The sequence below is a fragment of the Nestor notabilis genome, unplaced genomic scaffold (assembly GCF_000696875.1).
Source record: "Nestor notabilis isolate BGI_N333 unplaced genomic scaffold, ASM69687v1 scaffold33946, whole genome shotgun sequence".
NCBI classification, from domain to species: domain Eukaryota; kingdom Metazoa; phylum Chordata; class Aves; order Psittaciformes; family Psittacidae; genus Nestor; species Nestor notabilis.
Genome location: NW_009932970.1, coordinates 6,745 through 22,488, shown reverse-complemented (window position 1 = coordinate 22,488; position 15,744 = coordinate 6,745). Strand labels below are relative to the sequence as shown.

The 15,744-nt window shown below is 36.9% G+C and overlaps 1 protein-coding gene across 1 annotated transcript in view; it reads left to right on the top strand.

Moving 5' to 3' along the window:
• Positions 1-1,552: 1,552 nt before the first annotated feature.
• The window catches only part of LOC104407379 (disrupted in renal carcinoma protein 2 homolog), a gene marked incomplete at its 3' end in the record, with an annotated part of 19,992 nt that continues 5,800 nt past the window's right edge, over positions 1,553-15,744 (top strand). Inside the window, exons 1-3 of the mRNA XM_010016648.1 lie at positions 1,553-1,583; positions 3,016-3,109; positions 14,464-14,732. Of these exons, the coding sequence (XP_010014950.1) occupies positions 1,553-1,583; positions 3,016-3,109; positions 14,464-14,732 (394 nt within the window). The remainder of the gene's footprint in view (positions 1,584-3,015; positions 3,110-14,463; positions 14,733-15,744) is intronic.

Here is a 15,744-nt window from a genome sequence, read left to right as displayed (position 1 = left end):
TTGTGGCTTTTAATAAACTGTAGTGCTCATCACTCCCCCTCTCCTTACGCATTTGCAGGGTAAAATTAATGAAGTTAATTACATCTACTCAGAATCTTGGTTGTATAAATTGCTTAGATCTTTTAAACTAGAGGAATAATTTCTTGTGGGGTTCACAGGCTTATTTTTCAGGTTAGATTGATTACTTAGCCTTATTGTCCCCATGATGTGTGCTGCTATCTGAAACACTCGGGTGCGCCTTACAGAGTAATACAAGATGTCCAATTCAGATTAAGGACCACTGCAGTGCTCAAAGCAAAAATACTGAAATAATTATAAAAATACTATTAAAGACCAATTTCTAACAAAGGTGGAAAGGAGGGTAGATTCAGAGAGTTGAAATGTGAAGCAAAACAGAAGGGGAAGGTGCTTAGAGGGTAGAAATACATCATGTAATTAGCAAAGAAAATGTCTAACACGCTGCTTGTCTGACAGTCTTTTACTTGTTCACTTTGGTGTCATCATTTTCAACATGGAGCTTTAACTGAAAGAATTTTTAGGGATATGTTAAAAAAAAGGCAAAAGAATAACCTGTGCAATCAAAACATTTAGAAATGGTGCATTGCTGTGTATAGTGTTCAAGACAAGGACTTCAAAGAATGTTTGAAGAGATCAAATGCATATGATTGTGAGGCTTTAATTGGTAATTATATTTTAAAATTGCCAGACATGTAAGGTCGGCATTAAAGATAAACTTAAATTTAGGGCTGGGGTAAAACTTCAGCATCCAGTTTGGTTTTCACTGAATTGCACGTTGTTTTTCTTAGGAAACATTTTTGCACATTTAAAACATTTTTTTCTTTTTTTTTTGTTTGTGTTTTTTGTTTGGGGGATATTTTTAAAAATTAAAAATAAAATATTTTTTTTAATTGGAAAGACTCCTCGTGTTTCCTGTGGTGACTTAAATTTCTCTATAATACCTGCTTAGCATTGTGCCCTGGGCTTACACCTGGCCTGTGCCTCCTGTGGCACCCTATGAGCAGGACCTTCCAGGCTGTCTCTGTCCTTGTGTCTCCTGGAAGGCAGGACATGCTGTGCTTTGTGAAATGTAATTCAAGAAGACTGTTGTTTAACTGGAAAATAAGGTGATATGTATGTTACTAGAGCTTTCCTGTAACATTGCAGCAGCACTTCCAAATGGAAAACTTCAGATTTTTCAGTTGAGACTTGTGTTTTGATTTTTCCATCAATAAAATTCTATTTCTCATTTCACACAAGTTCTCATTATGCACAAAAGCAATGCTAACTGAGACTCATTTCCTAGGAGAAAAGGCAAAAGCATCACATGTGCGTTCTTGATACAAATGATTAGGCCGACAGCATATGCGATATAGTAATAAGGGGTTAAGCATGTCACGAAGGCTCACATGGTGGCCAAGAGAACGAGGAAATCATGAAGATTTTGAACATCTGTGGTATCCAGGCATTTAGTTAGGGCTTTCTGAACACGCACACACACACACACACACACACGCACACACACACACACTTGAAAAACCAGTTTAACAGCAACATGTGTGCTGCTGGAGCACAAAGTCAAGGAAGTAAGTCTGGGCGGGTGTTGGAAACCCTTCAAGGAAACAAATATTCTCATCTGATGATACTTCTCCAGGGCATCAGGGATGAGGTGTCTGGAGTTGCAGGACTGCAGGTAGCATTCCTTTTGTTAATGACTGATCCATACCAAGGGAAGTCATACTTCCATTTCAGACAACCTGTAACATTAACTGCTTTTTGTTTGGATTGGCTTGGGCTTGGTTGTTTGAGATGAGCATTCTTTGTTTTGGTTTGTGCAGTGTCCAGCATGAGTGAAATTCACTAAGAGCTGTTCAATAAGAGCAAGAGGTGTCTTGTACTTTAAAATTTCACTTTAGAAAAATACTTGCTCTAAAAGCCCCATTAAATTCACATGGAGACAAAATATTTAATGTGACAACTGGTTGAATTGTACTGATTACAGGAGTCATTAACATAGAGGGAAGTTAGCAGGTTTAGAAAGAACGGAAATTGTTTCTTTGTTAGGTGAGTTGTCATAGGAACTTGTTGTTTATCTGTTGTCTGTGTTTTGGGTAGTTACTATTTTCACCTGAACCTTAGAGAAGCTGGGTGTTTGTTATCATTTAATTGCTTTTATTATGTTCTGCCTTTTATTTTCTGTTTGTTGCTGTGAAATTGTTTCAAGTTTTCCAACTTTACAGATATACACTGTATCAGCGATTTTTAATTGTGCATATTTATGGTTTTGGTGTTTTACAAGATTCTGGAGGTTAAGCCTCTCAGCTGTCACCTTTCTCTTTTTGTTTGCTGCTGATGGAAACACCTTAGCAGCAGCAAGTAAACTGCTGGCAAAGGAATTGCAGTGCTAAGGTAAAGCTGTTTCTCATCTAAGTGCTTCTCAGTTGAGAATCGCAGTATGAGGAAAAAACTTATTCAAGGCATTATTCAATTGTAGCTTTTTTCTGATGTACTATATTTACAACTATATTTGAGCTGAGCACAGCAAAAACCTGGCCTGATTGCAAGGACTGCAAAAAAAACCCAAACAACTTGAACTTTTTTTTTTCCCTGAATAAATGGTTATTTCTTCAAGATGAAATGGGTATCTGCATTACAGAAGAAAACAATAACAGTGCTGTGTCTGTGTTCATTAAGTAGTTGGAAAAGAATGTACAATTCCAGATTTGTCATTGGATCTTCCGAGATTTCAGATCACACACTGGAGCATATTCCCGATCCTTCCAATGCTGAAGGCAATAGTGTACATTTTGATGATACTTTTATTCTTACTTTCCACTTCCAAGAATTTCGGTTTTCATAATCTACTTGTAATTAATATCAACACCAAAATGTTTATAATATGAAAGATATTTGTATTACTTCTGTGTGACTGCATGTAAATATATATATATTTAGGCAATATTGGTTTTGTAACATTGCTGACTTAACTTCTAAAATACTGTTGTTTTTTCATCTTAGGTCTGAGGGTAACTGTATTACTAACATCATCCCTCATGGTACTGGGAGCTGGCCTGAGATGTGTTCCAGTTTCAGACCTAGAAATTAGGAAGAAGTAAGTGAATTATTTTTAATATACATATTTTATGCTTTCTGCTAATGCAATTTTTGCTGCTTCTGCAAAGAAATGTTAGTACAATTTTTCTGCATCAATTTGATACACCAAATATTTATTGTGTGGATGTGGGCTTACATGCTTCTTTGCTTCTTAAATGGATTTTTCTAGTTCTTCTACATAGTATCTGAAGATCAGAAAGCTCTTTACAAACTTAATTAAGCCTCACCCCGTCCTGCATAACTAATATTAATCTGCTTTGCAAACAAGAAAGCAGAGATTTGGAGAGGTTTGGAAACTGGCCTGAGATCACACAGGGAATCACGCCACAGAAACCCAAACTATGTAATTTCTATGCAAATGTTATATAATTAGTTCATGTTTCTCATATTGGATGTATGGGATTGTGCAGTGAGACAGATGACTTTACATAAAATGGCCTTTTTCATGTAGCCTCTTCCAGTCTGTATTCCAAAGCAGCATTGTACTTTGTCTGCGGTTGAAATGAATGACTTGTATACACATGCAATGTAAGAGTTTGTGACAGAGATTCCTTCCTAAAAATCACACAATCCAAACAATTCAATTGTCCTGTCAGCATGTCCTGAACCTCAGAATCCTCAGTAAGTACAGGTGTTGCACTCAGTTTATACAGCCAGGGAATATGGATCATTACTTGTTCTCTTACCTTTCTTTTGCCTTATGCTGAAGGAGGAAGGAGTACAGGCATTGCTTCATTTTTCTGCTTCTTTAAAAACATTATTAGCAGTATCTATTCACTAGTTATCCTTGCATAATATGTAAGCAGTAAGAACTTACTTAGAAAAGGTTTTTATGTTTAGTTCCTCTCCCTGAATTCTAGTCAGCTTCTAGGCAGTCCTTGTATTATTTCAGAGTGTTCATTTTTCTCCTTAGTATTGCCTATCCCTACCCTAAAATCATTTTGGAAACCTTTAAGTTGAGAAAGAAAATGTTTGGTGTGAAGTAGAAGGCAGATGACTGGGTACTATGGGTAAAGGGTTACCAAAGGAAAGGGTTTAGAGAGAAGAATGAGAATGTAATAAATGCATTGGTTGTAAAACTAGCCCCGATCAGAAGTAAGTAGCTAGTATGTTACGAATGACTTTGTAAAACTAAGTGCAGTGCGGCAAGTCAGAGGGATGCAGTTTTGGGTCTTTGGTGCTTAGTAAGTATAAGGAAGCACCCAAGGTACTCCTGATGCCAGTTGCCCATTTCACCGTGCTGTTTAAGGACTTTGTGAGCAGGGGAGGCTGAACTAACCATATTGTGCTACCTTTCACAGTGACCCTTTCAAGGCAAAAATGTACTATTAAGGTGGCCAGGAAGAGCTGTCCTCATTGTGCCCTTATTTTACCTTTTCTCGAGATGCAAAGGGCTGCTGAACATCCACGTCATCTGTTCTGACCAGTCTTGGATTAAATATATTGTTTTTTTATTTTTTTTTAATGGGCCAGATGAGTTGAATGAAATGTGATGTCTTACATAGCTTTTCATTTAAGATTCGTGCTGCCCTAGACTTTGCTAAAGCAAGGATGGAGACAGTAACAACCCAAGAAGAAATTCCCAAATGAGATTCAAATGTGAGGTATCATCTGGGGAGTGGGAAGGAGAATTTCCACGTGTTCTGATCACCTTTAAACAAGTCTTTCCAGTTTAAGTGCAGTGAGTAGACATAGGCGAACAATGAAATAAATGCCTAAGGAGAAACATCCAAAGAAAAGAAAGGCTGTGGACTGTATAGAGTCTGATGAAATAAAATATAATACATTTTATTGAAAACTATATGGAGGGGAAAAAAAAGAGCATGAGCAGAATCCTGATGGAAAAGGTTGCTAATTTCATTTATTCATGCTGTGAAAATATGCATCATCTCCAGCTGAAATTGAGTTATTTATTTCTTAGTCTACTTAAAAAAAAAAAAAAAAATCAAGAACTGCAGCTCTACCTGAGAAAGTAGTTTGATCTTTCACACAGTTTGATTAAAAGTCTACAGAGAATTAATTACAGCTAACTGCGTGAAGCAAAAGGATGGTTTTCAGTGAATGTTTCTTGAGACATTGTAAATAATTGTACAAACCGTGTGCTGTTATACCAGGTAACCTGCATTTTTATGAGGGCTAAGGCTGAAGGTGAGTTTTTATCAGTTACTTGAAGTGTGGTACCAAATAAAGTAATATTTTTTGATTAACATTACTGCTTAATGCATTAGCAACAACTGGCTGAGCACTAAACTGTACACTTATTCTGAATGTGTATATGCGTTATTACAACAATTTGAACATTACAGAGCCAGATGTACAAGATCATACACAAGCTAATACTGGAGCATTTCAGAAGCCAGTGTAACTGGAATTTCTTTAAATGCTTTTACATGTTTTGTAGTATGTTCCTTCAGTCCCTGGGTATTCTGCAGTAATATACCAAAGGATTTCTGTGGGGCAGTTATGCTTCGTCAGAGTTAAGATATGTAAAATTGCAAGAACGTTCATGAGGTTTGTCAGGTTTAGTTTTGGGGTTTTTTTTTCCTACTTTGTAGCTGTCTCTGCTCCCTAAGCTCTTGTAATTTAACATTAAGGAAAGCTACTAAAGCCCATTGCCTATCAGAACAATCACAGACATGAGGAAATTACCGTTAAGACTGACATTTAATCCTGACTGCTTTATGCACCTTATCTTACGCAGACCTGTAATATCCAAGTGCATTCTTCAGCTCCTTTCTAGTCTGTAATTATTATTTTTGCTCTAGTGTGTAACAGCAGACTAAGACTATCTCAAGTTCTCCGAGTCATGTTTTAAACACAAACCTTAACCTCTTGTTTCAGTTCACATGATGCCTGTGTATATGCGTGACTTGTATGAGTGAAAATTGAGGTTGCGTATTTGAGTGTGTATCTTGAAGCAGCTGTTCCTTATGGTGAATTTTTGTTCTCTGCCAGTGTGTGACCTAAAACTGTGGTGGAAATCCATGCCAGAACTGCATAAATTCAGTGAAGACTGAAGCGGGAGTGCATGGTGAAAATGCAGAAGTATGGACTTGCATGTGAGATTGAGGAACCATCTTATACATGGAATAGTAATGTGCTTACCTACCTGCTTTCCTCCCTAGCCCACTAACCTATGAGGTTACTGTGTGTATCATACAGACTTTGAGGTTAAAAAGAATTTTTTTTTAGGTACCATGCACTTCTGGGTTTGTCAAATGTGCCAGATATGAGGCAATGAATTTGATTTTTAAAAGTTAAGGCTCAGATGATGAATCCTTTCTAATTTTCTTTCTAACTTTCATAGCTAATGTAAATTATATAGAACATTAAAAACGATGATATCAAATTGACCATTCCTGAACTTGTACCTTCTTGCCTTCCCTGAAGGTTATAAGAGCATCACTAACGCTTTTTGCCTGTGTTTTGTCCAGTCCTTTCCTTTTTGACTGTTATTTGGCACTGAGTGAATATTTTCATTGGACTATTTTAAAATTTCATTACTTTATCCTCAACCTTAACATTGCTAGGAAGCCATTTTTTCATAGGCAGAATCAGGATTGATTCCCCCCACACACATAACACTTCATATTTATCTCATATTCTTTGTTTATGAATAGATGTACATACATCTTAGGTATTCCATATGTTGTAAAATAATAAATCTAGGCAAAAAGCTGTATGAACTGAAACTTACAAGAAGGAAGGAAAAAAATGGTGAAATCAGCCTATAGCCATAAATTTGTGGCTTTCAAGACTGACTGTGTGATGTAAGACTTCTTAAAATGTTTCGAAAGACAGGATAATTAAAGACATGGAAGTAAAGGATGTCACATAACTTGTCATTTGTATTGAATATATCAAGCAATTTATTACAATGTGGTATGCAGTGGGCTGGTGGTGTTTGACCTTCACATTAGATTTCACAACAGTGAAGTAGTTACTGAGGGCCTTGAGTCAGGGCAGTGAGAGGGTGCTCTTTGGCAATAAATACCATTAAAACATTTGTTGGGAAGCCAGCAAAACAGTAACATTGTGAATGACAGTGCAAACAGGAGCAGTTATTTACAGAATCATTTATGGGGCACACACCAATAATTTAGATCCTGTAAAGGTTTTTGGGTTTTTTTGTTTAATAATACTACTTCTTAGGATTCTTTTTTTTTTTTTTTTTTTTTTTTTTGCATCATATGTTGATGTTATCTTTTTCCTTTATTATATTTGAAAATTCACTCTTACCATATTTTTAGTACATTTTGTTCTGTTAGATAGTTTCAACCTACATTGTATTTTATTCTTGTTAGACTTATTCTTTAATAGTTCCATGGTTTGCATTTTTCATCCCTGAAAACCTAAACAATGATCATTTTATTATTTGTCTTTTCTAATTCTAAAGCAACCGTGAATCACCATTCTCTTGCACAAAAATGCAAAGGGGCACCTCAGAAGAGGCAGTTCCAGTAAAGACAAGATATACTAGGATTCTTGTATTCCCTGGCAATACTGAACACACTTATGTGCTCAAAAAAACTACCCCAGACTGGAGCAGCTGTGAAGAAAAGGGAATAAAGTGTTCCAGGGGATGAAAAGAGCCTTTTAGGAAAGGATGGTAAAAGGCTCTGCCTCTAAGAAATAAAGACAGTGTGTGATGCAAGTTGTGTGCTCTCTAACTCATTGGGGAAGTGGAATGAAAAAAGCATTTAATCTAAAGGGTGGTACTGGGAGTAAAGAGATGAATAAACACACCTATTTGTATGCTGTAGCTCAGTGAGTGTAGGAGGAAGATGTTAACATGAAGCACTTGCCTGGTGCCGATGGCAGTTGCTGGTTTGTATTTGGCTGCAATGCTGGGAGAAAACTGAGCTGGGTTAATCCCTAGTATCAGAAAAAGAGGTAAGCAGGGAAAAAAGGTAACAGGTCATTCACAGGTAGGTTCTCATGGGGAATATTTGATTTTTATAACTGTGTAATTTAACAGTTTAGCTTGTTTTTTATTACCTCCACCAGCTTTATCTTATACACAGGTTTTATTTTTTAACCTCTGCTCCAAAGCTGCTGTTTCAAATGAGAGGTCCTGCGAGTTGTTCCTAAGTGGCAACTGTTTTTTCCTGCTTTGCTTATTTGTCGATGGTAGTGGTGGATTTGGTAGGTGCATAAGTGTCCCCCTGGCTGCCCAGGGGTCCCGCCTGCTGCTGCCCAAGCTACGCATCTTGTGATGGCAGGTGTTATACTCAACTGTAGAAAGCTTTTAATTTTTTAATCATATTGAGCTCTTTGCCTTAGTCTTGTGACTCTATTCTGTTGGCTAATTTCTGTCCTTAAAGAAAAATTCATATTAATCGAATTTATATCAAAGTTGCTGCATTATAATCAAAACACCCTCTTCCTCTTTCACTGGCCAAAGAAAAATTGCTCAGGAATGTTTAAATAGGTCTTGTTTATCTCATTCCCTAATTTGCTGTACCTCTTGTACACTCTTACTCTTCTCCTAAAAAATCCTACTTAGAACCTGCCTTATGCTAAGTAATCTCCAACAGCTTTCTCCTATGGCAGCTCTGAGAGCAGCTAGTCCTTGAGCCCTTCCCTGATAACTTGTTTGCCTCATCAGCCCATAATGTAATTGCCTACTTTGTGTTTACAGTAATGCTGTTTATTTTGGGTCTGTTCGTATTTGATCAGTGTGTCTCCATTAGTGTTGCTTTAAAGATATTTTCTTTTAATAATGGGTTTGTGGAGTGGGTTAGCTTTTATAAAATAAAAAAATAAGAAAAAAAAAAAAACAAAAACCAAACAAACTTTAATTAAAAAAAAAAAAAGCCAAAAAGAAGCTTTGATTTCATGTGCCTTCATCCTTCAAACTTGGATAAAGCTTTAAGTGAAGAAACCTTCTTCTCATCCATGTGACAGTTGTGATGGCTGCACAATAACCTGGTGTGGTGATGTGAGGATGTGAGTGGATTTGTCACTGCAGTGCCAGGGGTCTTGCTGTATGCCCACTGCATCCCTTTCCTCTGTCAGTACATCTAATAGAGATAACAGGTCTTGGCCTGAGGTTGCTGCTTCCTCTCCTTGCAAGTCTTTGTCACTCTCTTCACAGACTCTCAGTAATAATAGTTTTGGAGTAACTCTGTTTTTCCAATCCTTTTAAATTTAAACCCAAAACTCACTGTTTTTCAGACCATTGTAAATGTGTTTGCTGTTTGTCTTAAAAGTGGAAGAAGAGGCATGAGGCTGGGATGCCTGGGAGATGCTATGGTCCTCTCCAAGCCCACTCCCATAATGATGTGACCAACTGTGCTGAGGCCATGGTTTGTACAGGGGTAAAACATAAGCCCAGTTCCTGATGAAAATGATCAAAAGCATGTTTTAAAGTTTTTTCTCTTTCTTTTTCACTTTATTGCTGGAAAAAATGTACCACACAGTGACTCAGGCTTTCTGCTTGTAATATTTTTGTTACTGATGAGGAAAACCAGCTTTAAGTTATTCCACATATCAATGGTCACATGCATTAAAAACAAGCTAAAAATTGCTAATGGCTTCAATCCATGAATATCCAGAAGGCATAAAGCTTTTGTAGTATAAATATATCATTAATGAAAATATTGAAAGGAAGTACATTTCCATGAAATTCATCTATCAGAATGTTATTTTTAATAGATGAATTCATTACTTCACCCAGAGGTTTTTTATTTTCCAGTCTTTTTCCAGGCATAGGGCCTTACTGCACTCTGTTCAGGTTATGAACAGAACAGTATTTGCATCAGGTTCTCCCCGTACTCTGGAGCAGTGAATTGCTATAAAGCATGAATTTGACTGCCCTAATTCTATCTTTGCCTTAAAAGGTACCTGAACAGGTTCTATTTAATAGAATGTGCTTTTGTTGGATTTGTTTTTGTGAGTCTAAAGGAAAAGTTCTGTCCTATTGTAGTAACTTGATTGTGAAAAATCGGAGATGGTTCTTTAGAAAACTGGTATCAGTTCCCTTCAACATATAATAAATCTGCTAATGTATAATGTGGATAAGTCCATGTCTTTTCGTATTCCTTTTCCTGGGTGAGTAACTTGCATCATACATCAATGTTAGACACTCTAGAATAGAGGATGTATTTACTTGCTTTGTTATCATGTACTGAGGCTAAATTCCATAGCTCTTGAAAAGTGCTCTGAAGTCCTCCAGTGGAAAGGTCTTTTTCATTTGCTTCCAGTAGTTCCCACAATGAGCTAATCGCTATATAAACGTATTTGTCTTCCAAATTAGCAGGAGTTGAGCAATCCACTTCTTTCAATGAGTGAAATTGTCAGACGTGAAAGAAAAATCAGCCATCCATTTATGTAAAATATCAACGTCTTTGTCTGGAGTTGCTTTTTGTGTTGTTAGGATCAGCAATTCACCTACTAAACTTTTTCAGACTAAGAGGCACGCTACAACAATGACTTAGTGCAGCAGCAGGCTAGCACTCTCAGTGACTTCATTTCTCCTTGCACTTTGCTCAACAGCAGCAAAACTCAATTGCTGATTTTTATTTTTTTTTTTTTTTTGTTGTTGTTGTCTGCATGTGTATAGAAGTTTAAATAGTGACTAAGTGGTCAATTCACATGGCAGCTAATAGGAGCAGCATGGTAAATGTTTCAAGTTAAAAAAGGAACCAAAATCTCGTCTTCACGAGGACCCAGAGGAATCTAATTTTGCAGTTGACCAGGGGCTCATCAGAAGCTGGTAGAGAAAATAGCTGCTAAAAGATTTAAAGCAATGCACTGAAGCTGATGGCCCAGTGCTGCCTCTCAAAGAAAAGGTGAAAATGTGTTAAAATCCAGATATGACTTCTCCAATCCTAGCCTTCCCAACCAAGTTCAATTAACACATCTTAGAACTGAGCTTTGGAGGTGTATTTTAGTATTTTGGTTTAAATCTGTTCTATTAAAACTTATTTTTTAGGTAAGTAATTTTCCCTATACTGTTGCCTTTGTTTCCCCATCTGAGTACAGAAACTAATGAGATTTTCTTTCATTTAAGTCCAGGCCTAAGACATACTGTGGTAGAAACACTAAGTGTCTGGGGTTCTTATGTAGAAATAGTGTTACACAACACACAGCTTTTAAATAGCTTAACAAATCCAGTACCTGATGGGACTGTGACCATGCATGGAAAGTTTCAACCCATACAGGGAGCACAAGATAAATAGAGCTGAGTGTAAATGGAAGCTCTTTCCCATCTTAAATATGTGGTACTATCATCAATCACCAAAATAAATTTTTTTTTCTTTTTTTTCTTTTTTTTCTATATAATCTCACTTTTCATACCCAATTTGCTCAGTGATACTGTAATTTCAGTATTTATAGCTTTATATTTGTTTTTTCTTTGTTGCTGTTGCCTGTTAGGATGTTGCAACGGTGACACGAGGAATTAATAAAGCAGGTATAACCAGGATACTTCTTAAATACTCATATAAAGTCTTCTGTCAGGGAAGTTATGAAAATCATATAATTTAAGTTATTTGTAATGTGACTTGACAATAATTTGGAAAATGGATCACAATATAGTACAATAAGAGTCTTTCATCTCTAATTTCTTTTGCTGTATTTGAACTAACCCTTGTTCCATCTTTTTGCAATTCAGAGACCAGTTTAGGAATAAATGAGATATTTATTTCATGTAAAGAAGTGTGTGTGTATATAAATATATGTGTGTTTGGCCGTTGTTACCCCTTGTCCTATCGCTTGTTACTTGGGAGAAGAGGCTGACCCTCACCTCACTACAACCTCCTTTTAGGTAGTTGTAGAGAACGTTAAGGTCCCCCCTGAGCCTTCACTTCTCCATACAAAACAACCCCAGTTCCCTCGGGAGACATATGCTGTAGACACTTCACCAGCTCTGTTGTCCTTCTTTGGATCTGCTCCAGCAGCTCAGTATCTCTTGTACTGAGGTAGTAGCCTGTATATCAGTGGCAATTTAGTCTGAAAATACTGTTTATTGATATGAAGATAAGAGATGTTCTGCCCTGGATGGTAATGTCAAGCTTGGTAAATGCTAGAAATACAGATGGAAAGGCAAATTTGTGGAAACAGAGAGCACACCAGGCAGGGAGAGTAGGAGAGAGAGCGAGCAGCCAGGAGAACACTGATGGAAGAGACCTACAGAGAGGCAAAAATTGTCTTTTATGTTGGTTTGTGGGGTTTTTTTGGTGGGTTTTTTCTTTTTTTTTTTTTTTTTTTTTTTAAAGACAGGTAATATAGAATTAAAATTCTGGATTAAGATACTACTTTCTTCCTTTGGATCTCCAGAGTAAAATTAGTATCTGTTTCTCCCTTGAGTATAGAGGTCATTTATAGAGGTTTATTCAGATGCTAGAGTTTGATACATTGGAAGTATAAGTACATGAAAAGAGTATGTATAATTCTCACAAGATATAAATTGGTGATTTTCTTGGTGGTTTATTTGGGTTTTTTCTTCTAGAACTTTCCTGCCTGGTGAAGAGCCTACATACCCATAGGTGCTGCAGGACTATTGTACTTTTTTCTGGTTTTAGTGAGTTTTACTTGCACTTAGGATTGCTACAGAGTAGATATATCACAGTAGTATAAGTGAACTTACTTGCTACTGAAGTGCAGCTCTTTCTCGGGATGTAGCATAGCTCTGCAAATACCATGGAATAGTTCAGGATAGGTTTGAGAATAACTTACTGTAGTGAGATAAGTAGGATGAAAATAGCAAAGTGCACAAGGATACCTTAGTTTGTGCAAAATATACTGGATTGGAGAGTAACCTTAAGGGATTAATGTACTCTGTTGTCCAGAAAACTGTACCAGAGCATTATTTAGACAGTGCTTTTTATTTATGTAAACCTATTTAATTTTATTTTACTGGGGGCCCCCAGTTTAACAAGCATTTGAAAGGTCTGATGATGCCTTGGTGATGTCTGAAGCGCCTCATGAGCAAATAGTAATGAAATCTATCCCCGCTATGTGAACTTCAAGAAAAAAAAAAAAAGTTGCTTATATGTGAGAGTGGATATTACTTCTGTCCCAGCTCAGAAAGTGTTTCCTTCAGATGATATGTAATAGCTTTTTCTTTTTCTGTATATTTATATAAATCTTGTTTGAAAATTTAATTTCTAATCCACTGAGAATCAGTAGCATTTATTCCTTTTTATTGCAGTCTAGCTTGTTAATTTGATAAAGAGTCTGTCAGCATTTCTTTTGCATATTTTATTCCTTTGTGTGCTTTAAAAATCTCCTGCTACGCTGTATATTATTCAGCCATTTGTGGCTTGAAACACTGCCTAAATGCCAGCTTATGTTTCCCTGTTTTCAGACCGTAGTTTTTATGTCTGACAACTCAAGACTTGCAGCAATAACATCAAGTTCCTTCTATGCTTAAAAGAACACCACCCATTTAAAAATATCATCTGCCACCATTTTATTGCAAAATGGGTAGATCTGCTTTTGGGGGGTTGCAGTATTTTGTTTGACTCTCTAGCTGGTTTTTAGACATCAAGTTTTCATATAATTTCCAAAATGTTTTTTCTTTTCATGGCTGATCACTTTTTGGAAAAGTCAAAGTGGAGTGTTTCTGGCTGACTTCCATATGTAGGAAAGCCTTCAGAAAGTCCTTTCTGTATGGGCTCATTGTACTAATATTTAGCCAAGGTTTGCAGAGACTTCACTGCTTGGAAGTACTATCTCTGTCCTGTCATCAGTTTGATCTGTTAAATCCCAGTGAGTGTGAAAAATGAGAAAAATCTTGATTTGCTTGGCTGTTTCAGCAGTATGTTGAGAACGACCAGATTGCTGGAGAAGACGATTCTCTTTGAAACCTCAATGGCTCAGCCTCCTCATCTGTAGGCACATCAAGCTCATCTGAGTGTGTAAATAAAAATAAATAATGCAGTGAAAAAATATGCAGGGTATTTTGAAGTGTTTCAATTTTGGATCTGCTATAACTAATTTAAATCTACTGTTAAGATTTATGCAGGCAAGGGGTCAGGTTTAAGACATTTGTAATTTAAAGCTTTCCTGCTACTACACCTTTTATACTTTATATTCTTTCATGATACCTTTTTTCTGCAGATGAAGTCCCTTTTATTCCCTCTTCCTTTCCTTCTTTGAAGAGAACATTTGCTTCTCCATTTATCTGAGGCAGTGAGACCAGAGTAGCTCTGGATTCTTTAAATGAGTCTAATTGGGCTTCTTTTAGTATATAGAGTATCCTTTTTTTTTTTTTGCACAGGACTTTCATTTCTCTCTGCAGTCGCTCCATCACCAGCACTCCAGATCTTACATGCTTTCTTAAGTTAAAAAAAAAAAATAAAGGGCAAGCAATTATCATCCAAATGGCTGTGGTCTCTATTCCAGGCTCATTCACGGAGGGCAGCTGTTGAATGGCTTGGCGGGGCCAACTGTGATGAACGCAGCGCCGTTTCTTTCCACGACATGGTTTTCTCCGGATGAACGTGCCACAGCAACCGCCATCGCGTCGCTGCTCAATTACCTGGGCGCCGCTGGCGCGTTTCTAGTGGGACCTCTTGTGGTGCCATCTCCTAATGGAACATCTCACCTTCCGCTGGTATCGCAGAGCAACGCTGAGCACATCAAGGACCGCATTGAGGCTGTGCTGTATGCAGGTGTGGTTTAAAAGTCAAAATAAAACAAATTATAAAAACTTTACGTACTTTTGTATGTGTTCGGTAATTATGAACCACTACCCTCTAGTGGCTGGTTTGCACAGAAAACACTTAGTGACTGATGGGGAATAACAAAGTGGTGAGATGTTGCACCATCAGAAGGGTTAATTGTTTTTCCCTTTTGTGTAGGAAAGATGTTAAAATAGCTTTTTTATAGACTGATTCCAAAATAAATGTTTCAGTTGTCTGTGTTGGCTGTTCTTAGGATAAATGTCCTCTAGGAGAGCTTACGCTTTCCCTGAGTTTCCAAACATGTTTTTGCTGCTTGAATTTTCATTTAAAAAATGTCCATGACAGGTTGGGTTGGTATTTTATATTTTTTTCCTTTGTTGCTGTAAGGATGGAAATCAATAGTCTTTCAGCATTATATTCTTTCCTGAATTAAATCAGCCTTAATTTAAGACTCACATATATCTTTCAAATGTGATTAGATTACAATTATTTAAGAATCTAACATTGCAATTAAAACTCAGTAGATTTTGTTTTAAACTAAAACCTCATAGTTCTTATGTGGTGAGCAACATCAGTGAAATGGTAACAGTTCAGTGGGGAAAAAAACCACTGATATAAAATTCACCTGATGTATCTGAGATTACATAAATCCTCGCTCTTTTTCATGCAGTGGCTTCTATGGTGCTTTGTGTCACAAAAATTAGCAGCAAAGCTTTAAGCTAACATTGTTGCTTAGGTGGCTTAAGAGTCTACAATCTGATTCTTAGTGGGTATGAATTGGTATAGCATTAAGAGCAGCTGAACGTTACCATGTCATGGCAGTTGCACGTTTCTTTGGGGTTTTCCCCCCTCAGAACTGAAGCTTGAGATGCAGCCAGGAGTTAGCCCTAAGTATTCCAGAAGTCTTAAAGTGTATGTACTGTGTACTTAATATGAAGTTCTATGGGATTGTGTTAGCTGCTTGTGATCATTTATTCCTGGACACTATTCTTATGAAAAT